This window comes from Carassius auratus, unplaced genomic scaffold (genome assembly GCF_003368295.1).
Source record: "Carassius auratus strain Wakin unplaced genomic scaffold, ASM336829v1 scaf_tig00027603, whole genome shotgun sequence".
Taxonomy (NCBI): domain Eukaryota; kingdom Metazoa; phylum Chordata; class Actinopteri; order Cypriniformes; family Cyprinidae; genus Carassius; species Carassius auratus.
This window is the reverse complement of record NW_020525608.1, coordinates 36,593-63,105: the sequence shown is the minus strand read 5'-3', so window position 1 is coordinate 63,105 and position 26,513 is coordinate 36,593. Positions and strand designations below refer to the sequence as shown.

Below are 26,513 nucleotides of genomic sequence, written 5' to 3'. Positions count from 1 at the left end.
TACCGGAGTATGCAGCATGGACTATTATTTTTATATAGCTTTACGTCATCTTAAAAAAAAACTATTTACATACACACACATACATACATACATACATACATACATACATACATACATACATACATACATACATACATACATACATACATATACACATGTGTGTGTGCAGGTCTGTTTATATTTTAACTTTACAATAATGCTTAAAATAACATTTACATTGTAAAATAAAATATCCATCAACATATGAAATTATGCAATTAAAGTGAAATAACTGAGCCTGATAAAATACTAATTTTAGAAGGAAATTTCAGACAGCAATTAGAGGCTTTTGCATCTCTTTATATGCATGTCACTTGAAAACTGTAAGGGATTCTGAATTCCGGATGGGATTCGGAAGATCATTCCACCATCCAGGAACAGTGAACAAAATGTTCTGAAACTTGTGCCTCTCTGTGATGGTAAAATGAGGCGTCATTCACTTGTAGATCTCAGGGTTCTGGAGGGGATGTAGACTTGTAAGAGTGAGTGGAAGTAGGAGGGAGAAATGTCCAAGAAATGACAAGGGCAAGGGACAAGAGGGATGGCCTGATCTTTCTGATTTTCTGCAATGCAAACCTGCATGATCATGCGGTTTTGTAATTTGGTCTTTGAAAGTCAGCTGGTCAATAAAGATTGCAGCAAGTCAAGATTCCTTACCAAACATGATGAGGAAATCATTTAACGGGAATCTGAATTGATGCTGTAGAGTCGGAGTGGCAGGGAAGAAGAGAAGCAATGGCAGGTGGAACCATGCACCAGTGATGTAGCTAGTGTATATGGAGAAGAGGAGGGATCCTAGAACTGATCCCTGAGGAACCTCACTGACAGGTGATGTGTTTTATTTTCTATTTTATTTAGTATTTTGGACGCACAAGTGATTTTTCAAATTGTAAATACATAAAATTTTATTTTTCAAGACAATACTGTTTCAAGAAAGTCTGTCTGTGTAGTAGGGTAGTTGGCTATTGGTCGGCAGGTGGCGCTACGGGCCCGCGCATTTGAGTCGTGACCGCGCACGGCTCTCATCTCCTCCTCCCGTCAGGTGCGGGGGGCGCGAGCGTGGCATGTGTCGAATAGATTGCTAGCGTCGCGTTTCCAGCTGAGCGCGTACTCTCTCCCGGCGCGTGTGCGTGCGTGTGTATGTTGTTATTATTATCGCACTCTCCGCTGCGCGCAGAATGGCTAGATTCACCCAGACTGAAGCGAGGAGGCAGCAGCATCCTCAGCAGCATCCTCAGCCTGCCCACGCCAGCCTGCTCCTCTCTGGACCGGGGGCGGTACCGAGCCAGGCAAGGGCACCACTGCTCCTCATCCCGCACCAGCCCCAGTACGCGCACATCACCTTCCCCAAGCCCATGAACGGCTCAGAGCCCATCTCCATCCACCCCGACAACGGCACCATGAAAGACCAGGATGCCATCAAGCTCTTTATAGGACAGATCCCGCGCAACCTGGAGGAGAAGGACCTCAAACCTCTTTTCGAACAGTTTGGAAAGATCCACGAACTGACTGTCCTCAAGGACCGTTATACAGGCATGCACAAAGGTAATGATGCTTTTGAATGGCTGGTTCGGGCTTGGGCTAAAAATACGTTGCCTCGTTATTGTTCACGACTGCTTGCTTCTAAACATTAATATCTTCTGTTGCGCTTATATTTATTCGTTACGCACAGAGCGTGGTCTTTTGCTCTAATTTTGGTCTCTCCTATACCACGGCCAGCACGATAAAGAGCGATTGACATCTGACAGCATGCGTTGATTGAATTCAAGCCAAAGTCTTTTTAAGAGTAACATAATCTGTTTTTCATGGAATGCACTAATGCATTGTAATTTTGCACATTGGTATTTATGACTTTACAAAGATAAGATTACATGCACGTTTGTTCTTTACACACTGTGCATAGCCCAGTTCTTATATTTTCACTTTTTGCGTTCACTTATGCAATATTAAAGCAAACTGGATATGGGTTCAACTAATTTTCATCATTGCATAATGTTAGATGTCAGTCTAATCTCTCAATTTTAAGGAATGAAAGAAAATGTTCAATGTTTACTGTAAATATAAAAGTCTAACTTCTGTAGCACATAGATCTATTCATCATGTACACTGTGTATTCTCATCCTCTCATTTCCCTCCTTCACACTGTTTTTAAGCACAGTCAGTACTATTGCAACTAATTTCCATCAGTAAGCTACATACTGTCAGATACCATTCAAACCTACCTCTGTCACTCTTTTTCAAATAACATGGTCTAATTCTCATTTAGTACTCTGATGCATTGTATGTTTGTGCTGGCTCACCCTGTGCACCTGATTAGCATTTATTAATTTTTTTTTTACTTAAAATATAAGCATCAAATTTATTTTTTTTGTTGCATTATACACCTTATATTGAACCACATTATATTGAACCACGCTCAGTATGATTGCATCTGATTTCCATCAATGCATGTCAGATGTCATACAGACCCATCTGATGTTGTCAGATCTCTCGTTCTATTTCTCTTGCATTGTGCTTTTCTGCTTCATGACATTAAAAAGGATACTAGATGTACCGTGTTCACTCCCACTTATGTATCACCTCGTATTTTTGTGTGTGCTCTCAGAAGTAGGGCAGCCCCGCTTTGAGCACAGATGATGCATACTAAGAGCTCCCAATGCGCGACGTGCATCTTCATTATGTCAAATTAAACATTTGGTGTGTGGTTTCTCATTCACAGCAAAATGTGAACCTTACATTACGTGCTAATTTATGCATTTAAAGAAATCATGAACCCACTAAAGGTTCAGTATTTCTTTGTTTGGCATTTGAGTGCTTTACTTGAGCAAGAATGCATTTTTTTTTTTTAATGAATGCACCAAGAGAAATCAGAACATGATGCTTTAGGAAGTATATGTGGTTTAGCATGGATTCTTATAAAAATTTAAGAAAGGTCAATTTCATCAAATTGCATAATAGTTCTAGACAAAAATAAATGCATTTTTGTTGTAAAAATAAAGATCCTTGACTGGCATCGATGGGTCCATGAAGAACATCCATGGAAACTGTCCAATGCACAAAAGGTTTTTTTTATTTTTTATTTTGTTTACAATAAGAAAATAATGGTTCTTTTAAGAATTGTTCACTGAATGGTTCTTTCACGAGTTCACATCTACGTATATTAATACCGTAAGTTTATGCGTATTTGGCGTGCTGTCCGGGTGGAGGGCTCCGAGCTCGGGATGTGGCCCGAACCCAGAGTACTCCCCCCGGTTGTGGTAAGAGTAGATGGATCTATAAGTGAGGAGAAATGGGGTGGAGGAGGGATGCTGAAAACTGTCAATGAACAGAGATAGGTTCTGCTGTTATTTATACCTTGTCATGAGTTGATTACTGATTGGTCTCCACTTGTGTTAGTCAGGTTAATGAACTGCGACTGTTCCTCCCGAACTTTGTTATAAAACAGCATTTCACGAGTTCACATCTACGTATATTAATACCGTAAGTTTATGCGTATTTGGCGTGCTGTCCGGGTGGAGGGCTCCGAGCTCGGGATGTGGCCCGAACCCAGAGTACTCCCCCCAAAAACAAGAGAGCAAAAGGACAGCCGCCAGACTACGAACCCCCCAAAACGCAGAGATTTGGCGGGCTGACGTTTTTAGAAGTATGGTCGTTTGACCAGGAGATCTTGCATTGCCTCTGGCAGAAGTAGAGGAGCAGGCAGGTCCTGTTGGTTAATAGTTGAGGAAGAAGCGGTTACGATGGCGGGAAGACGGGCTCCACCGTCTGCCTGCGAGGTGTAATGATATATTGACTAGATGCGTAATGTATCCGCTGGGAGGCTGAGGCTCGCTGGACAGATAGAGGAAACAAATTATATTCCTGCATCCGCTGGAAGACTGGCTCGCTGGATGAAGAACAGAAAGAGATGGATGCATACTGCGTCCACTGGGAGACTGAGGCTCGCTGGACGGGTAGAGGAATGAATAGGTATTTACCGCGTCCGCTGAGACACTAGTGCTCGTTGGACAGACAGAGGAAACCAATAGATATTACTGCGTCCGCTGGGAGACTGAGGCTCGCTGGACAGATATGGGAGACGAATTATGTCCCTGCGTCCGCTGGAAGACTGGGCTTGCTGGACGAAGAACAGGAAGAGATGGATGCATACTGCGTCCGCTGAGAGACTAGTGCTCGCTGGACAGGCAGAGGAAAAATATGTATTTACGGTGTCCCCTTGGAGACTGAGGCCCAATGGACAGGTAGAAGGAATTAGATAATTACTGCATCCACTGAGAGACTGGTGCTCGCTGGACGGACAGAGAAATCAATGGATATTTCTGCGTCCGCTGGGAGACTAGTGCTCGCTGGACAAACAGTGGAAAAATAGATGTTATTGAGTCCGCTGTGAGACTAGTGCTCGCCGACTGATAGAGGAGACAAATAGGTATTTCTGCGTCCACTGGGAGACTGAGGCTCGCTGGACGGACAGTGGAATTAATAAATATTTACTGCGTCCGCTGAGAGACTGGTGCTCGCTGGACGGACAGTGGAAACGAATAACTATTTACTGCGTCCGCTGAGAGACTGGTGCTCGCTGGACGGACAGTGGAAACGGATAAATATTTACTGCGTCCTCTGAGAGACTCGTGCTCGCTGGAAGGGCAGTGGAAACGGATAAATATTTACTGCGTCCTCTGAGAGACTGGTGCTCGCTGGACGGGCAGTGGAAACAAATAAATATTTACTGCGTCCGCTGAGAGACTGGTGCTCGCTGGACGGACAGTGGAAACGGATAAATATTTACTGCGTCCGCTGAGAGACTCGTGCTCGCTGGAAGGGCAGTGGAAACGGATAAATATTTACTGCGTCCTCTGAGAGACTGGTGCTCGCTGGACGGGCAGTGGAAACAAATAAATATTTACTGCGTCCGCTGAGAGACTGGTGCTCGCTGGACGGACAGTGGAAACGGATAAATATTTACTGCGTCCTCTGAGAGACTGGTGCTCGCTGGACGGGCAGTGGAAACGAATAAATATATACTGCGTCCGCTGAGAGACTCGTGCTCGCTGGACGGACAGTGGAAACGAACAAATATTTACTGCGTCCGCTGAGAGACTGGTGCTCGCTAGACGGACAGTGGAAACGAATAAATATTTACTGCGTCCGCTGAGAGACTGGTGCTCGCTGGACGGACAGTGGAAACGGATAAATATTTACTGCGTCCGCTGAGAGACTGGAGCTCGCTGGACGGACAGTGGAAACGGATAAATATTTACTGCGTCCTCTGAGAGACTGGTGCTCGCTGGACGGGCAGTGGAAACGAATAAATATTTACTGCGTCCGCTGAGAGACTGGTGCTCGCTGGACGGACAGTGGAAACGAATAAATATTTACTGCGTCCGCTGAGAGACTCGTGCTCGCTGGACGGGCAGTGGAAACGAATAAATATTTACTGCGTCCGCTGAGAGACTGGTGCTCGCTGGACGGACAGTGGAAACGGATGAATATTTACTGCGTCCGCTGAGAGACTGGTGCTCGCTGGACGGACAGTGGAAACGAATAAATATTTACTGCGTCCGCTGAGAGACTCGTGCTCGCTGGACGGGCAGTGGAAACGAATAAATATTTACTGCGTCCGCTGAGAGACTGGTGCTCGCTGGACGGACAGTGGAAACGGATGAATATTTACTGCGTCCGCTGAGAGACTGGTGCTCGCTGGACGGGCAGTGGAAAGGGATGAATATTTACTGCGTCCGCTGAGAGACTCGTGCTCGCTGGACGGGCAGTGGAAACGAATAAATATTTACTGCGTCCGTTGAGAGACTGGTGCTCGCTGGACGGAAAGTGGAAACAAGAGAGACTTTTAAATTAAACATTTTTTTTTTTTTTTTATTTTATTTTTTTTTTTTATTTATTTTTTTATGTTTGAAAACAGCGTATTATGCAGAGGCTAATGCGACTGGGAATGTGGGGCATCGAAGCTGATCATAAACCCTTGTTGAAATTCACGTCGCTTATTGTGAAAACTGAACAGCTTATTTCAGTGAAATGGCTTAACATGATGACTTTTTTTTTTTTTTTTTTTTTTTTTTTTTTATATGGGGGAGGTAAAGAAAAGGCTCCTGCGGGAGCAGACACTGCTGCGGCAGTGAGGAGATACGAAAGGGGCTCCTGCGGGAGCAGACACTGCTGCGGCAGTGAGGAGATACGAAAAAGGCTCCTGCGGGAGCAGACACTGCTGCGGCAGTGAGGAGATACGAAAAAGGCTCCTGCGGGAGCAGACACTGCTGCGGCAGTGAGGAGATACGAAAAAGGCTCCTGCGGGAGCAGGCACTGCTGCGGCAATGGGGAGATATGGAAAAGGCTCCTGTGGAAGCAGCTCTGCATTTAACCCATCCAAGTGCACACACGGCAGTGAACGCGCACACACCGTGAACGCACACCCGGAGCAGTGGGCAACCATTTGTGCTGCGGCGCCCAGGGAGCAGCTGGGGGTTCGGTGCCCTGCTCAAGGACACCTCAGTCATGGCATGGCCGGGCCGTGGCTCGAAACCCACATCCCTAGGGTTAGGAGTCCATTCTGTAACCACTGGGCCCTGAGTTCCCCCTCCTTGACTGTGGGAAGAGTAGACAGGTTAGTAACATTTTCAACCTTTGTTCATTTTCAACCAATGTGGAGGAAGTTTTTTTTTTTTTTTTTTTTTTTTTTTTGCAGTATAAAATAAGAGGCAAAAATTATTTTACTATTGTAAATATGAGTTTATGACAGCGTTTATAATTAAACCTCGGTAGCAATAAATGTACCGTTGTCTGAGACGTCATGAAATGTTCTTTAGCATCATGACCATAGAATGTAGTCATGGTTCTGCAAGGTTTACCATGGTTTCCAGAGATCTGGAGCTGATTCTGGGTAGCTCGGTGGTTTGTGACTGTTGTCTCGTGGCGCGCTGTCTTTTAAGGGGCCGGTCACCTATCACCCCTTTTTTTTTTTTTTTTTTTTTTTTTTTTTTTTTCTTCCTTCTCAGGCGCGTCCGCACCGCATCGAGTTGAAAACATCTCAACTTTTCAGGATGCCGCAGCGCAAGAATATCAGACCTGAACTAGGAAGTTGGTCACCAGATCACAGGGTAACCAGTTAAATTGCATGGAGACACCGGAGAGCGCCTAGATGTTCCTCTGAGGTGCTCGCTCATCGCAGTTGTGCTGCCGTGGTACACCATATCGGTTTTGCAAAGGGAACAAAGAGACGTTTTATTTGTCCTCTGTTTAAAGTATTCTCATACTTTTAATAACAGTGGTCTCTGTTTGTGATAGAATGCAACTTCTTCATTCGCCGTATGCCATTATGCAAGATGTAAACAGTGTGACGCGTCCACGCATTGCACGCATTTTGTAGTCGACGTAAACGATGACGTCGACACGTCGTTGCAGCACTAATTAGTGGTGGAAATTATGATTCTTTCTAGAGATTCGTTCATTTTCGGTTCATTCACCAAAATGATTAGTTCAGAGATAATTTCTTCGTTTTACACAGAATATGCCAGCAGGTGGCAAAAGAGTGTATTATGTGTTATGTCTTACGTCAACGAACGCATTCACTTGTTACAAAAACTGATCTGGCTTTATTAAAATGTGTGTATAATCGTGTTCGATATAGGAAGTCTAATTGAGTTGTTCAGATGAACAAAGCACGGGGTTTCTTGCCTAATTAGCATTTTAATTGTTTGGTCAGACAGTTTGTGTATTATATATTCACATTCATAAATCGGGGATTAACCTTTCTTTTACGGTCTATGGATTAAACGTGGAGTTGCTAAATATCAAGACGAGCGTATGTGCACAGTACTGTACCTATAACTGCGCTTTGCATTTTCGAGATTGACATGTTAAAATAGCAGATTAACCCAGTTTACTCTAATTCAAATGTTCGCGAACAAGATAAGCTATGTGCCAGTTCATTTAATTCACAAACGACGTGTATCCGTTCATTCAGTTCGTTCACGAATGACAGGTGTGCCAGTTCAGTCATTTCACTCACGAACGATAAGATCTCTAGATCTAGTTCAGACTCATATGAAACTCGTTCATTGAAGGGCGTATTAGTTACTACATTCAACAAATCACATACTCGGTCACATCTCATACTCGAAGGCTATCGGCTCGATGTTGAGTAATTCTTTGACAGGATGAACGGTTGTTACCCGGTTCACTGAGCTGCGCATGCGCTGCTTAAAGCGCCGCGCTGCTATGAGGGGAGGAACTTTACTGAACTTGAGAAATATGAGTCCGTGGATAACATGAACGATTTGTTCGGCTAAAAGATTCGTTCAAAAAGAACGATTCGTTTACGAACGACACATCACTAGCACTAATGGATACATCTGGAACACTGGTTTCACGTTGTAGTATAGACTGTGGAAACAGAGGCTTCTGAAAACTATGAGAATCATTATGCAATGAAAATCATTATGTCTGTAAAACATACCAACAGACATGATTATGGCAATAACGTTAATTGCAGTTATGTGCTATTCACTTACAAGCAGTTCTAAAGATATTTACTTGCATGCTTTCTTATTACGGTCCTAGAAAAACTCAGAATTTACTCACACTGCTGTCCTGCGGCAAAACGAGGGTATAATGATCACGCCAGTAGATGGTGAAATAGGTCCCCAAGAAAATTGGTCCTGCCAGAATAATTGCATGAAACTTGTCTGTAAAACCTCAGTGAGGTTTAAACATGCACGGTAAGGCAGATAATATCTTTGGACATTTCAGTGTGGATGATGACTACCTCATGGCCTGATTTAACGAACTTTAAGCCTCCTTTCCACAGCACGCGACATTTGTACACGATTGTCGCATTTCTCCCTCAAATGTCGCATTTCTCCCTCTCGCGGCAGGGGTGCTTAACTTTCAAACTGGTCGTGCAGTAGCCCTAACTGTTACCTTGACATGTTCACCATGGTAAAGTTAATAATTTGAATGAATAGAATGTATAATGTATGAATACATCGTCACAAATCAGATTACCCCCTAAATAAAAACAGTAGGTTTTGTGGGGCTAATCACGTAAATAATGGTTTAATAATTCATTTAATTATTATGAACCACCATTTTACATAAATTATGTTGAAGAATAATGTCAAGGTTAACAAAATATAGGTAATTCTGACCTCGCACCGAAAGATCACATCCCGTCGGGCGTTTGCACACGGCCTGGTCGCAGAAGTTTAAATATTTGAACGCATCCGAGGCTCAATTTGGATCTGAATTTCCACATACATATGTGATCGGAACTCCACGCGGCTCTCGCACTACTTCTGGCCGCAAACCTGTATTTACCGTCTTCATCTAAAAATGTATTGATTTATGACGCACGGTCTGCGCCGCTAGAGGAGGCGGCCTCAAACTGCGCCTCGGCCGGAAAAAGCCGCGGTGAAAGGCTGAGCCGCTGCGGGAAGTGAAAGAGGCTTGCTGCGGTAAGAACTGAGGAGCGGGCTGGTTGAATGCCTGCTGGTGTTGCGATTCCAGCGCTCAAAGAGAGCCCGGTCTTGATCGGGTCAATCGTGGCGTCAAGCGAGGCGAGCTTGAACTTTGCACGGTCTATTGGCCACGACGTGTGGCTTGGCAAGAAGAGCAGCTGTCGCGATGACGTTTGATGGTGCTCAACGGTCGTGTTTAATGATCATGGTCAGCAAAGTAGCAGATCTGAGAAATCGCCGGTATGGATCTCCTTGTTGGAAGGAAAATTTCGTCTGTGATAAGATGACGGACAGCGCGAACCGGGATGCTGAAAACTGTCAATGAACAGAGATAGGTTCTGCTGTTATTTATACCTTGTCATGAGTTGATTACTGATTGGTCTCCACTTGTGTTAGTCAGGTTAATGAACTGCGACTGTTCCTCCCGAACTTTGTTATAAAACAGCATTTGGTGAACCAAAAATGTTTTTTCTATTTCATCGCTACAGAATAAACCTTTTGGAAACTTTATTTTTTTAGAGTGTAGAACTATAAAATGCATGTGGAACGCATCTCAGATCATTTGGTTGTGGAAGAATTTGATGAGAAATGTTTGAGTTCATAATGAGACCTATTCTAAAATTCTAGAAGAAGCATGTGAGATTTATGGGGTCTTTTTTCAGGATAAAAATGAGATGAGATAAGTCTCATTTTGCATTTCATCCCAATGAGATACTAAAGCAATCTCATTTTTTAGTTGTTCAAAACCCAATCTTAATTATATAATACAGTATTAATATATATTCGTAAATATTTGTAAGTAATTAGTAAAAGAGCTGATATTTCTGGATTTCTCTTTAGTCTTAGGCAGGTCATCTTACCTGACCGAAGCTCTAGTTTGATTTGAGAGCAGCGCTGGAGAGATGTAATATATTTCATATGCATTTTAAACAGGCAGATTCTTGCCCAGGTTTTCTATGATTATTTCATTTATTAGTGAAAGAAAACTTAGTCGTCTAATTCATTAAAAACGTCATGTTAATTGAACTTGAAAACCCATTTAAAGCTACACACTCCTCTGTGAGTATCTGCGTCCCCCCCCCCCTCTTCTGCTCAAAATATTCCCTCTTTCTGTCACGCTCAGAGGCACACACATGCTCACGCACACACCGCGCAAATGAATAATGGTTTATGCCCATAGGAGGGTGCGAGAGGGAGGATGAATCAGCGTAGGAGGCCTGTCACACTCACAAATGCACTCACACACACACACACACACACACACACACACACACACTCTGTTGACTGCCGTCTCAGTGGGACGTTATTAGTACAGTGCTGTTAGATTATCATTTACATTGACATTAAATTACTGCTATGAAATGTGCTCTATGAGTTTGCAAGTCTTGCCACAATAGGCCGAGGGTGAAATCGATGGAAAACAGCATTAGATGCACATTTCAATTACTCTTTTTCACAGCACTGTTAAAAGAACAGCAAAAGCCAGCCTAATGTGGCTCACTGGCTTTAGCCGGTTTATGATGGTTTAGATGGTCTCTCAACCTTACCAGCTGACAAGTCAAGACACATTTGTTTATATATATCACTTTATAATACAATACAGATCATATCAAATCATCTTCACAGTAATAAACATACAAATAATGGTGTTAATGTTGCAAAGTTCGTCAGTTATTATGAAATGAATACAGCTGTAAAGCAGATTTAAAAAGACAACAGTGTTGGCATTCAACTCAATTTCATTCATTGTAGATTCAGTGCAACATCTGTGAATGTAGCAAAGTTAATAGTTATGAAGCAAACACAGCTCTAGTTATAGTTTAATAGTATAATTACTCCGCTCAGTTCAGTGTTGATTCAGTTTAGTTCAATAATAGTGCAAAGTTATATAATACAATTTCAGCTATAAAGGAGCTCTACAAAAGACAATAGTGTTGATTCAAATCAGTTCAATAACAGTGTCATTGTTGCAAAGTTCATTAGCCATGAAACAAATTCTATTTAGCTTTAAAGCATCTCTACAGAAAACAGTTGTCACTATCAAGCTCAATTTAGTTAAGTTTAGTTCTCATCCAGTAGCATCACACACCAAAATAAATACAACACTCTAAAAAATGCTGGGTTGTTTCAACCCAACTTTGTGTCAAATACAGACTAACCCAAATTTTCGGCTCAAAATGTAATTGAAAACATTAACCCTACAGCGGGGTTAGTCCATATTTGACCCAAAATTGGATTGAAACATCCCAACATATTCAGTATCTTTTAAACCTCCAGGTGTGTAAAATATCTCTAAAACCAACCAACCAAACAGACCAGACAAGTCATTTTCAGTAGGTGGATTGGTAGACCAACTAACCTCTTTAGGCTGTTTAAGATGATTTATTTTTATACAAAGGCAGCATTCTAAGGCATTATACACATGAAAAGCTTGTTATAAATGGTGTGTATTACTATCCATGATCCTTTATATTGTTGCCAATAGGTATGGTTATGTTGCTTCTAAGAAACTTACTTTGGCCAAATTTTAGGCCAGCATCATATGTGCCCTTCAAGGCAATCTCAAAATGCACAGCAACAAACGATCCGAGGATGGCAGACCATAAAATAGGTCAGTGTGCAATTATAAAGACCTGTTTTACACCATATTTGTTTGTCTCATGCATATTTATGCTTATTGGATTATAATTTTGTTAGCTAAGCTACAGCGAACTCTATCAAAATCAACTGGTTTTAAGAAGAGAGCCACAGTGGTAAACATTAATCATCACAAGCAGCATGTTTACAGGCTTCCCTTTGACCTGCGCTCACATGCACACGTTTAATCAGGGTTGTCAATAAGTGCCTGGATCGTGCCGGGAGAGTAGGTGCGTGAAAGCTTGTTATTCAGACTAACGTCGGCACTCAGTGACAGCGCAAAGAGAGGAGCGAGGTGAAGCATTGAGGTAATTACTGTTTAGCATGATGTCAGATTATGAAAGATGTTATAGGGAATATTGGTTTTGTTGAGAAGGGAATTGTGGGTAATGAACCTGGACTGCATGCTGTAGACCTTCAGGCTGTACTATGAAGTATAATAGTCACTCTGTGCCTATCTGTTTTATAGTACAGTAACTTTTACATGCATTTGAAAGTACGTCTCATTCTTCAAAATATGAAGTACATTGTTAAAAACAAAAGGTTCTTCAGTGGTTGAAGACTCTTCTTATCAAGAACCGTTTTTAGCTTTGGGATTTTCAAGTTGCTATATTGTTAAAAAGTTCTTGATGGTCCATTATAGGTTCTTCAGATCTTCAAATGTTTTTTGGACTCTTTAAAACACCAGCAGATGGTTTTCTAAAGAAATAGAGGATAAAAAGTAAAAAAATAAAAGTTTTTTTCCTTTATTTTTAGGTGTAATCCTTTCTCTGTTATTATGGCGAGCTTACGCTTTATTAGTGCATGTGAAGATTTCTTTATAGAAGAGCGTTCACATCATCTAGTATCTACTGTGAAAGTCAGTTGTTTTTACTTGATTGCTGCATGAAAATTGCTGCATGTAGTGTCATCAATTGGACCAAATATTTTTTTGCATTTAATATCTTATGATGATTGCTATAATGTGATGATTCTCTGCATGTGCTGCTTTTGATATTGTTAAAACATTTTATGTATTTAGATATGCTTCATTTTTGTGCAAGCACCCGCAGCCACGATTGATCAAAAATGACACTTTACGGACACAAAGAATCATGAAAAACAAAATGTATCATGGTTTCCACAAAAATATCAATCGGCTCAACTAATTTCAGCATTGATAATAATAGGAAATATTTCTTGAGCAGTAAATCAGCATATCAGAATGATATCTGAAGGGTCATGTGACACTAAAGACTGGAGCAATGATGCTGAAAACTCAGCTTTGATCACAGAAATAAATTACATTTTAAAATACATTAAAATAGAAAACAGCTATTTTAAATTGTAATAATATTTCAGAATATTACTGTATTTTTAATTAAAACAATGCAGCCTTGGTGAGCAGAATTTAGAGACTTATTTAGATTGGTAGAATATAATTGACTATTTTCACAGAACAGTGAGATTAGTTTTCTTTTCTGGCAGTTCCAGAATCATTCCTTTTGAATATAAAAATATCATGAATTTCAAGTAAATTAATTTGTTTAATTACAGCGTATATATGTGTACAAATGTGACTGGCCCTTAAGGTGATGAAAAAGAAGGCAGATCTTGGCTCTGAGAAATGATGTCACAATTACATTTTTAGACAGAAAAGCTATATATAAAAGGTAAAGTCATATAACATAATAGCTGTTTAATGTAAGTGTAATGGAGGGTAGGAAGTCAGCCGTAATTGCATTTATTGCCTTTCTAACGTGTTGATACAAAAACCTGTGAGAGGTCCACATTTCTGAGCACATTTATGATCTCTGTGTGGACAGTTTATTATGCTTCAGACAAATAGTGAGATACAGCTGCTAATGTGTTGAATAACGTGCATTTTTTAAAAAAAATCACGTGTCTTGTTGAAGTTTGCTTTCCAAAAATTTGTGGTTGGTGATAAAGCATAGGTTTAAACCACAAACAATCTAGATTTTGGCTGATATATGTGGCACATTGTTTAAAATCCTCATCTAAATTTGTTCCAGTCCTAAATCTGTTTTACGGTGAAGTCGTTCGGATGTAATGAAGTCATGTTGAGTTAAAACTCGCATAAATAATTGCCAATAGAGTCGTTTAATTCAGAAGTAACCTCAGGAAGGTTTCCCAGAAAACTGTTTGACTTCCAGTGTTTCGTGTTTGTCGGGCTGAGATTTATTTTAGAAGAGAAAATGAAATTACTACAACGGAGAGATTTTAATATAATTTATAGCCCATAATCCAGTGCGGTCTGTTTTTGGAGCGTTTGGGGGCAAACAGAGGAGATAAAGCTGTTTTTATGGAGCTACAAAAACCTTTCCTTTACTCTCTTTTTATCTCTCTATCACTCCCTCTCCCTCTCTCTCTCTCTCTCTCTCTCTCTCATTCTTTCCTTCCAGCCTGTGATGAAATGTTATCAAAAGGGGATTTTAATGGAAAATGATAAGGAGATGACTATCATTTTCTGCTCCCAGAATGTATTGATCCGAGCGTGATACAACACAGATACCAAATGTGCAGAATAACGCTGCCTGAATCTAATTATCTGCCTCTATCTTAAATTAGCCGGCGTGTAATGCTCGGGTGTATAAAGCCTAACGCTGGGCTTCTTTCTGTAAGCGCTGTAGTTGTGCCGTACTGTCCTGGATGAACCCAGTTATGACTTTTGATGTTGTTTGCTGGTTTTTCTTTACGTTAACACGAAATTCCATTCGCAACCCATTTTACTTCAGTTGACATGAATAATTGACTGAAACAGGATATTCACAGTTTTCAGAAATATATGAAGCAGCACAACTGTTTTCATAATAATAAATGTTTCTTGAGCAAATCTGCATAATAAAATGATCATGTGACACTGAAGAATGATGCTTGAAGTTATGATGCTAAAAATTCAGCTTTTCATCACAGGAATAAATTCCATTTTAAAATACATTAAAACAAAAAATAGATGTTTTAAATTGTAATAATATTTTAATTTTATTTTCAATTTGTTTTACCTTGAAATAAAATATTGCAGTAAAGAGTGTGTTTTTTCATTGTTATCAAGTGTGATTTTTGCCAAGATATTAAAAGAGAGACCCTTTTGGTAACAGTTTAAAAGGTTTAATTTGTTAACATTAGTTAACTACTAAAATAAAAAAAAGTTTTATAATGTCATTTAAAGGTGCAATAGGAGATCTTGGAAAGTGCTAACATTAGCCTGATAGCACTGAAAGCAAACGTCCCACCCTTCCTGTGATCGCCGTTCAAAGCCACGCCCCCTGATCAAATTTATGCTCACAGACCAGAATACCAGAGCATAGTTGCCAAGTCTGCTTATAATATGCGACTTTGGGCTTTTTTTTTTTTTTGTAAGTCGCGTTAAAACAGCACGGGTTGCGGGTTGCGTTTTTTTTTTAAATTAAGCTAAATATATGTTACAGCTACCCTTAATGCTCTTCTCTTTCCCTTCTTATCTTTTTGTCCTTTCCTTCTCTCCAATCCGATTCAGCCTCACAGGTGATCGGAGATTAGGAAAGTGCGTTCTCTCCGCTTTGTTGCAGTTCCCTGATTGTTATTTATTTTTATCCTTTTTTTCCTATTCAGTTTATCCTTTTCTAATAAAGCAGTGGTTTCAGTTTAATATGTTGCAGGCTCATTTATTGTTAATAAATGATAATGCGGAAAATAAATTATCAAATAATATTGGGTTTGTTTTGGGCTTGTTTTTGAAGCTCCAGTTGCTTATTTGTCTCGCGAGTCGGTCATCTGAATCGGGTGTTAATTAAGTGAGACATACAAAATATGTGCGTGAGCACTGGAAATGGGAACCGCTGGGCTACATCATGTGTCATTCACAAGCGAGAAAACTTTAAAAGTACTACAACACCAGAAAGGAAGACCGGGTTATTGATGTTCGTATGTCATTCTTGGTACAAAGCTGGCGCTGGCGTGGTACCCTACAAAAGCTAAAAAGGTTTAATCTTATTAACCCCTAAATAATATATATTAGTATCTTAAAGATACATGTTCAAACTTTGTGTCAGGAACACAACTGGACACAGATGCAGGTTACGGTGCAGGACCAATTTATTCAAAAACTTCAAAAGAAAAAACTTCCTCCAATGAACAAAAACAGGCCGGGAAATTAGGAAAAATGTCCAACAGAAAAAGAGACTTCAAATGTCCTTGCAAAAACACCCGGCAGGGGGCGCTCAACGGCGCGGCCGCGATGATAGCGGAGAGGGGAGGAAGCCACGAGCGAGCCAGCGACCGTGCAAAAACTCTTCTGGGAAATGCCGGTGCCCGGTCTAGGAAATGAGGGAGGGGGGAAAAAGAAAAACAAAACAAACCAATAGCAGCAAACAGAGGCACGACAGAACACGGCTTGACAGGATCAGACAAAGTGGATACACGGGGATTGTTGCCGAACAACGATCTGGCACCGATAGGCGCGACAGACGGGAATAAATAGAGCAAGAGATGAACAGACATTGAATTCAGGTGAGCAAGGGCAAACCATTAGAAACGGAAACTGTGATAATGAGGGGGAGGGAGGAACGCCAAAGATAGGTGCAAGACGAGCGATCAAAACCAAAACAAAACACCATGTGCGCACGAAATGCAGACATATACAGAAACACACACACACACACACACACAAGAACGGGGTGATCAGACAGTGGACATGACAGTACCCCCCCTCCGACGGACGCCACCAGGCGCCGCAGGAAGGGGCTCACCTCGTCGCCGGTAGAAGTCCTCGACAAGTGTCCGATCCAAGATGTCCCGGGCCGGAACCCAGCTCCTCTCCTCTGGGCCATAGCCCTCCCAGTCCACAAGATATTGAAAGCCCCGACCCCTACGTCGGACATCTAGCAACCTCCGCACCGTATAGACCGGGGAGCCATCCACTAGACGGGGGGGAGGGGGGGTTGGGGCAGATGGAACAAGAGGGGAATAGAACACAGGTTTAACCCTGGAAACATTGAAAACAGGGTGCACCCGACCAAGCGTGTTAGGGAGCTTGAGCTGCACCGCCGCCGGACTCAGGACCTTCGTGATCCGGTATGGGCCAATGAACCTGGGTGCCAACTTGCGTGAGGCTACCCTGAGAGGCAGGTCCTTGGTAGAGAGCCATACCCTTTGACCACACACATAGCGGGGAGCAGGAGTTCGGTGACGGTCGGCCGCTGCTTTAGTCCGCCTATTAGCCTGGGCCAAGGCCGCCTTGGCCCTCTTCCAGGTGCGGCGACACCGTCGGACAAAGGCCAAAGCAGACGGGACCGCAGCCTCGGGTTCCTGTGTGGGAAACAAGGGAGGTTGATAACCGACAGAACACTGGAATGGGGACATACCTGTGGCAGAAACAGGAAGGGAGTTATGGGCGTATTCTACCCAGGACAGCTGTTGACACCAGGAGCCGGGATTGTGGGATGCCAGGCAGCGAAGAGAACGTTCCAAATCCTGGTTTGCCCGCTCGGACTGCCCGTTGGTCTGGGGATGGAATCCTGAAGACAGACTCGTAGAGGCCCCGATCTGCCGACAGAATTCCTTCCAAAACCGAGAGACAAACTGGGGACCCCTATCAGAGACCACGTTGACCGGAAGACCATGAATCCGGAATACATGATCAACCATCACCTGAGCAGTCTCTTTGGCTGAGGGGAGCTTGGGAAGGGGAATGAAATGGGCCGCCTTAGAGAAACGGTCCACCACCGTAAGAATGACGGTGTTACCCTTGGATTCCGGAAGGCCAGTGACAAAATCAAGGGCCAAATGTGACCAGGGGCGGGAAGGGATGGGCAATGGGTGGAGCAGACCAACGGGAGGCGCGTTGGAAGTCTTGTTCTGAGCGCACACCGAGCAGGCAGCCACGAACTGCCTGACATCCTTGGCCATGGATGGCCACCAGAATCGCTGACGGATGGCAGCCAGCGACCTCCGGACTCCTGGATGACAGACTAGCCTGGATGAGTGACCCCACTGGATGACTTCAGAGCGCAACTTGGTGGGAACAAACAGATTACCCGCTGGGCACCCCTTCGGCACAGGCCCCTTAAGTAGGGCCTCCTCTACTCGTCTCTCGATGTCCCAAGAGAGGGATGCCACCACCACCCCTTTGGGCAAGATAGTGTCTGCTGACTCCCCTCCCCCAGGAGCCTCGAAGAGACGAGAAAGAGCATCGGGCTTAACATTCTTTGACCCGGGCCTGTAAGACAGTGAGAAATTGAACCGGCCAAAGAAGAGGGCCCAGCGAGCCTGTCGAGAGGTCAGCCTCCTGGCCGAACGGACATACTCGAGGTTCTTGTGATCCGTCCAGACCAGGAAGGGCTGAGCCGCGCCCTCCAACCAGTGACGCCACTCCCCCAAAGCCAGCCTGACCGCCAACAACTCCCGATTACCTATGTCGTAATTCCGTTCTGGGGGACTCAGGCGGTGGGAGAAGAAGGCGCAGGGGTGCACCTTTCCATCCTCGTGCGACCGCTGAGATAGGACCGCGCCCACTCCGACATCGGAGGCATCCACCTCAACAATGAATTGCCGTTCAGGGTCTGGAATAGACAAGACAGGAGCAGAGATAAAACGGGACTTTAATCTATCAAAGGCCTCCTGTGCCCCAGTATTCCACTTGAACGGTACCTTGGGAGAGGTGAGTGCCGTTAAAGGTGCAGCAATCTGACCAAAGTTCCGGATGAACCGCCGATAGAAGTTGGCAAACCCCAGGAACCGCTGCAGAGCTTTACGAGAGTCAGGAGCTGGCCACTCGGCAACGGCCCTTACCTTACAGGGGTCGGCTTTGATCTCCCCCGCAGAAACAACGAACCCCAGGAACGGAACCGACTGGGCATGGAAGACGCACTTCTCCGCCTTAACATAGAGCTGGTTCTCCAGCAGCCGTTGTAACACCTGGCGAACATGCTGAGTGTGTACCTGCAGAGATGGGGAGAATATCAAGATATCATCAAGATACACGAAGACAAAGCGATTCACCATGTCTCTCAACACGTCATTAACCAGGGCCTGGAAGACAGCTGGGGCATTGGTCAGACCGAATGGTAGGACCCGGTACTCAAAGTGTCCCGTAGGTGTGTTGAAAGCTGTCTTCCACTCATCCCCCTCACGTATGCGAATAAGGTGATAGGCATTCCGAAGGTCTAGCTTGGTGAAGACCTTGGCTCCCTGCAATAACTCAAAGGCAGATGACATTAGAGGCAAGGGGTACCTGTTTTTAATAGTGATGTCATTCAGGCCTCGATAATCTATACAAGGACGCAAGGAGCCGTCCTTCTTCTTGACAAAGAAGAACCCAGCACCTGCAGGAGATGAAGAGGGTCGGATGAGACCGGCTTTGAGGGATTCATTAATATATTTGTCCATGGCCTCTCTTTCAGGGCCTGAAAGGGAAAACAAGTGACCCTTGGGCGGAGAAGTGCCTGGGAGGAGCTCGATGGCACAGTCATAAGGGCGATGTGGAGGTAAGGAGGTGGCCCGGGACTTACTAAACACCTGGCACAGGTCGTGGTACTCCACCGGGACCCCCTTCAAATCAGCAGCCTCCACCTGCAAGACAGGACACACAGACACAGGAAAAGAGGCAGCACCCAGACAAGACGCAAGACAAAACTTACTCCAAGACAGGACAGAGTTGTTGGACCAATCCACGTGAGGGCCATGTTGCACCAACCACGGGTGCCCCAGAACTATGGGAGCACTCGGGGATTCAAGAAGGTACAGCGTGGTCACCTCCCGGTGATTGCCCGAGACTATAAGATTAACAGGGGGAGTGGCATATGAGACAGTGGTTATTAAAGTGCCATTCAATGAACGGGCAGGAATAGGTTTGGGAAGAGGAATGGAAGGAATTCCCCAACGGGTGGCTAGAGAGAGGTCCATAAAGTTGCCCTCAGCTCCCGAGTCAACCAGTGCTGTACAGGAGTTAAGGACACCACCAAACTGAATAGAGACAGGAAGGAGAGTGCGAGAGGAGGGGGGATGTAATAAAGGGGTAGCGCTCACCAGGATCCCCCTCTTTACTGGTGAGCCTTGACTTTTAGTGGACAGCCCACTGCGAAGTGACCTGATTTGCCGCAATACAGACATAGTCCTAGGGCGAGGCGTTGCTGCTTTTGTTGAGGAGTGAGCCGAAGGCGCCCCACCTGCATAGGCTCAGGCTCAGTGGTTTCTGTGGGGGAGACAGATGACGACTCCTCAGTCCTCCAGGGTGCACGAACTGCCAGGCGCTGACGACGGCGGTGAAGGCGACCCTCGATGCGCAACGCCATGTTAACCAGATCGTCAAAGTCACGTGGCAGGTCCTGAGTGGCCAGCTCATCCTGGATGTCATCCTCTAGCCCAGCACGGAACATAGCTCGACAGGCCCCCTCATTCCAGTCGCAGGTCGCTGCAAGAGTCTTAAAATGAATGGCATAGTCCGTCACTGAGCGACCCGCCTGACGGAGCCGTGCTAGCTGGTCAGCCGCTTCCTGACCTCTTGCAGAGCGGTCAAACAGTCTCTCCATCTCCTGGCGGAAATCTTTAAAAGAAGCACAACAGGGAGCTTTGGTCTCCCAGACGGAGGTTCCCCAGTCTCTGGCCTTGCCGGTCAGAAGAGTCAAAACAAAAGCCACTTTGGACATCTCAAGTGCGTATGTGCGTGGCTGCAAGGCAAACACCACAGAACACTGGGACAAGAAGGCCCGGCAGGAATTGGGGTCCCCATCATAGGGTGGTGGGTTATTGCATCGGGGCTCAGGCTCATGGTGAGAAAGATGGTGAACTGCACCACCCTGAGGAGCCTCTCGTTGCAGCTCTTGGATCCGGTTGGTCAACTCAGCCACTTGGTTGGCTAAGAACTCCATCTCCCTTGTGGTATTCGTGAGTCTGGCTTCGTGTTGGCCCAAAAGAACACCCTGCTGGGTGACTGCGGTTCTGACAGAGTCTGTACCTGCTGTGTCCATCTTGGCCAGATCGTTCAGTCAGGAACACAACTGGACACAGATGCAGGTTACGGTGCAGGACCAATTTATTCAAAAACTTCAAAAGAAAAAACTTCCTCCAATGAACAAAAACAGGCCGGGAAATTAGGAAAAATGTCCAACAGAAAAAGAGACTTCAAATGTCCTTGCAAAAACACCCGGCAGGGGGCGCTCAACGGCGCGGCCGCGATGATAGCGGAGAGGGGAGGAAGCCACGAGCGAGCCAGCGACCGTGCAAAAACTCTTCTGGGAAATGCCGGTGCCCGGTCTAGGAAATGAGGGAGGGGGGAAAAAGAAAAACAAAACAAACCAATAGCAGCAAACAGAGGCACGACAGAACACGGCTTGACAGGATCAGACAAAGTGGATACACGGGGATTGTTGCCGAACAACGATCTGGCACCGATAGGCGCGACAGACGGGAATAAATAGAGCAAGAGATGAACAGACATTGAATTCAGGTGAGCAAGGGCAAACCATTAGAAACGGAAACTGTGATAATGAGGGGGAGGGAGGAACGCCAAAGATAGGTGCAAGACGAGCGATCAAAACCAAAACAAAACACCATGTGCGCACGAAATGCAGACATATACAGAAACACACACACACACACACACACAAGAACGGGGTGATCAGACAGTGGACATGACACTTTGTTATTAGTCTCTTCAGTGTATATTAGTCTCTTTTGGAAGGGTGCAGCCCCAGTGAACGTTTTGTGTTAATTTTTAGGTAATTAATTAATGTTTACTAATAGGACTCTATTGCAAAGTGTTGCCACCTTTTTTATATATCCCAGCTCAGCTTCCAATTTCTGCAGGTAACACATCAATGCAGGATAGTAAACTGTGAACGTCAAAACAGATTTATTGGGTGTTTAATCTAGTTTTACAAGCTTCTTAATCTGTTGTGGCATGGATGAGCTGCTATTGAGATTGTGTTGATTTCTAGCGAATGTTCGTCGTCTGCATGCTGTGCCAGTGTTCATGTATTTTAGTGATATTCCTGTTGAATGGACACAGGTGTGCAACATGAATACATATGAGAGCTGTTACATTCTCTGCTCTCTCTGCTGTGTGTGTGTGTGTGTGTGTGTGTGTGTGATTAGTTCTACATGAGGTGGTCCGTTCGCTCCGGACACGCGGCTGCGCTCAGAGGGTTGGTTTGGGTCCATCTGAATGTGACTGGTTTAATTAAGGTTTACAGGTTACGCAAGACTACTGCTCCTATAACAGCAATCATTACAAGCTAATTATACTGGGGCTGTGAAAATATCACTGTCAGAACAATAAATGGGAATGAGAAAAGGATGGGCCTCTCCAGATCGCCCCAAACTGCTTTAATATTCCTTTGGATTCTTTGTCTGATCTTCGAGAGCCGGCTCCAATGGGAAATGCAGTGGTTTTAATTCAGAAATATAATTAATTTATTTGTGTTTTAATATTCGGAAGAGGCTGAATGTGAATAGAAAAAATGCTGAATAGAAAGGAATGTGCTTCTTAAGATAGTTTTAATTAATTTTGACCTTTTTTAATGTTATTTTTTGAAAACTTTCTGATTAGCACAAAGCAAGACAGAGTATAAATAATTCAGGATTCATTCAGGATATTGAAATCCACCTGATCAAGCTGATTGATAGCCAACATGTGAATGTATAGTGTGAATTAAAGTAATTTAGGACAAATCTAGCTTTCATTTCAATGCCAAAAGGAGCTCAAATTACTTTCTAAATAGACTTACCATTAGGTTGTTAAAAGTTAGTGCATGCTTTTATAGAAGCCACAGTTCAGTGTTAACAATCAGTATTGTTTTTGAATTAATTAGATATAATATTTATTGATATTTTATTTTTGTAAAATGTATTAGTTTTTTTTCCCCCAGTTTTTGTAATATTTCTTTTTATCTTAAGATTCTATTATTTCACTTTTAGGTTTGGTCATTTTAGTGCTTTTTTTTTAATGTTTATATTTTTCAGCTTTATTTAAATTGATGAAAATTATTTTTAAGTTTTAGTTAACAATAGCAACACTCTTCAAAGTTAATGTTTTATTCAAATGTATTTAAAATTATTGTGATAGTTATTGTTATATCTCATTATTGTTTAATTGTTAATATGTTGTTAGCTTTATTTTATTTCAATTTTAGTCATTTTAGTATTTCAACTTCTAAATTCCTTTGTTTTTAAGTAAGTTCTTTGTATTTGTCTTTATATCAATGAATGAAAACGTTTTATTTTCTTTACAATAACAACACTCTTCACCATTCATGTTTTTCCAAAGTAGTTTACATTAAGTCATTGTATTTTTTTTAAGTTAACAATATCAACACTATTCACAATTAATGTCTTATTAATAAGTAGTAGTTTACAAAAGTAGCTTACATTTTGTGTTCATTATTAATGGTTTTTATTTAAAAGTATTCAAAATATACATACTATTAAACAGAAGAGCAGAGTGTGACATCATATCCTGTTACTCATAACTGTTATGGGGTTAATTAGCGAGAGAGAAAGAGGGAGGGATAGAGAGCGAGAGAGAGACAGAGAGAGAGAGAGAGAGAGAGCACAGAATGACAGACATGGTTGATGTCTAATCATGGTCATTGGAAATCTTTTCTAGCTGTCTTCTGGGAGCAGAGGCGTTGAGCTGAGGTTACAAGGCCAGGGCAACCAAAACACTGGTGGTAGGGTCGTAACCCTGCTCCAAATCTACACTTTAAATGTGGCATTGCGGCAGATACCACGTGATGTGTTTTATTTGTAAGCCACTTTGGAGAAAAGCAGCTGCTAAATAAATAAATGAATCTAATACATGTTAATGTATGTTAATTCAAACATCAAAAATACTAATGCTGTGGCAACAACCCAGAACACACTTGCATCACAACAGCAAGAGCAGCACAGGAAGTAAAAATCTATAATAATCTATTTGTGATAAATGGCAGCGTGGAAGCCAAACACACAGCTTCGTGTGTTTTGTGTAGGTGTGTGCCGTTCCGTATCTGATTCTCGTCTCATTTTTACAGGCTGCGCGTTCCTCACCTACTGTGCTCGTGAATCAGCCATCAAAGCCCAGAATGCATTGCATGAACAGAAGACTTTACCAGGGGTAAGTCTCTTTTAATCTTTCTCTGTATTTCTCTAATGGCTTTTTGTTTCATCTATTTCAGGCAGAAAGGGTCTAACCGTTGAACACGGTTCAGTAACAACTTCAGTTTTCTACGTCTGTGTTCTCTTGATATGTTTGTGACATGAAATCAAGATTTTATTTATAGGAATTCTTAAAGGAAAAGTTCAACCCAAAATTGAATTTTGTTAAAATTGACACTGAGAAATATTAATGTAGGATTTAATTTGAGTTAAGTTGCAGTTACTTTATTATGTGTCTCTTTTTGTATTTTTGAATCAGTTTGTCCATAAAATTGTGTACTTTGTCATTATATTATCAACAAGAGATTTTAAATAAGCACTTTTATTGATACATTTTGGTTGTTTTTGGAGCTTTACAGGCTCTGGTTACCATATCATACTTTCGTTATGCAAAAAAAGAGCATAATGAACATTTGATAAAAAGCAGCTGCTTTTGTGGCCCTCAAGAAGATAGAAATGAGTAGAACTTTTGTGGGGTGAACTATCATTCCGAAACTAGTTGAAGTGTCCATTTTTCTCAAATTTTCATCCCTGTAACATTTCTGTAACGTCCGGTGGTCTTTGGTTCTGAGGGCAAACACATCCATCAGAAGTTTGTCTGTGGCAGATGTTAGACATCTTTTATTGCATCATGCCTTTGGCTCTTTACTGTCAGTCTGTTCAAGTTCACCTCACACAGAGGAAATGATGTTTCATGATGTATTTCTCCTGCTAATTCAATGCTGTGTGCATGACAGCAGAGCAGAGAAGAGATTACTTGTGTCTTTTTTGTCTCTATTTGATCTCCATTTAAGATTGCAGTTGTGATATTAAAGAGATTTTAAAGAAGTAGTTCACCCAAAAATTTATGTATGTGCTGAAAGGCCATCTGAGATGAAGGTGAGTTTGTTTCTTCATTAGAACGGATTTGGAGAAATGGAGCATTACATCTCTTTCCATCATGGATGCGCTGCAGTGAATGGGTGCCGTCAGAATGAGAGTCCAAACAGCTGATAAAAAACACACATATCCCAATAATCCACACCACTCCAGTCCATCAGTTTATATATTGTGAAGCCAAAAGATGGTTGTTTGTAAGAAACAAATCCATCATTAATGGGTTCATATGATGCTTTTAAAAAAATCATTAGTGTATTTGATGTAACAGAATATTTTGACATGCTTTAATGTTCAAAAAACACATTATTTTTCAAATACTGTACATTATTGTAGGTCCTCTATGCCCCGCCTCTCTCAAACACGTAGTTTTCTACAAAGTCCCTCCTTCTGACAAGTGCAGTCTGCTCTGATTGGCCAACTGACCCAGTGCATTGTGATTGGCCGAACACTGCAAGCATCCGTCGAAAATGTAATGTCCCTTTCCTTAATCGCAAGCTTCATCTTTCAACATAAATGTAAAGACAGTTAATAATGTCCTTAGTTTTCCCATCAGTTCAAGCCTGAAAGAGGAACAGAGTCGTGACATACACAGTGATGATGCTCGTATGTGTTTGCAGAACACAAGACACGGACAATTAAGACACCTGACTCTCTCTCGAAACGTTTTTTGGTGAACTTTTCCTTTACAAATAAAGCTTCTAAAAGAACCTTTCAGTGAACTGTTCTTAAAAGAACCATTAAAAAAATCTAAAAGAACCCTTTGTCCACTATAAAGAACCTTTTGTTATTGGAAAGATTCCATGCATTCTTCATAGAGCCATCAATGCTAGTAAAGAAGCTTTATTTTAAAAGTGCATGTGTGTAAATGGAGCTGTATATTTAGATGGCGTGAGTTCCGTAGGGAATGCAGCATGAGTTAATCAGAGGTGAGCTATAGGGTTTGTTTGGCTCTTGTACTCATGTTGGACTGTCATGAGCAGACATGTGGCTGCACATTCATACGCTCCCGTGGGGTCTATCGCTACCATGAGCCAGCTGCCGGAAAACACAACGCTGGAAAAGAGCTGCAGTAGATTTATGTAAAGGTTACGAACATTAACCTTGTTGGATCACACACAGATGCAGAAAAACACAATATGAATGCTTCCATATACACGCACTTCTGGAACTTATGCAGAAATATACACAGCTGAAACACATGAAACTTGCCAAGAGCAGTCTCTTTTTTACCCCGAAATGAAGTTGGCCGATTAAGAGTTGATTTTTCTTGACATTGTCTTGTCAATGAAAAAAAGTATTTTTATCATTTCAAATATTTATTTTTACAGAATTTAAATATTGTGTATATTGTGTTTCCTATTTAATGATTGGCTATTTTAA

At 42.6% G+C, this 26,513-nt stretch overlaps 1 protein-coding gene across 1 annotated transcript; it reads left to right on the top strand.

Moving 5' to 3' along the window:
• Positions 1-782: 782 nt before the first annotated feature.
• Positions 783-24,228, top strand: LOC113079302 (CUGBP Elav-like family member 5). Its single transcript, XM_026251549.1, has 2 exons — positions 783-1,584; positions 24,131-24,228. Exons 1-2 carry the CDS (start codon positions 1,218-1,220, stop codon positions 24,226-24,228), a joined length of 465 nt encoding a protein of 154 aa, XP_026107334.1. The 5' UTR covers positions 783-1,217.
• Positions 24,229-26,513: the final 2,285 nt, after the last annotated feature.

Coding starts and splice junctions, on each gene's coding strand:
- LOC113079302 (XM_026251549.1), top strand. CDS start 1,218: ATGGCTAGATTCACCCAGACTGAAGCGAGGAGGCAGCAGCATCCTCAG. Junction 1,585..24,130: donor TTATACAGGCATGCACAAAG/GTAATGATGCTT, acceptor TCATTTTTACAG/GCTGCGCGTTCCTCACCTAC.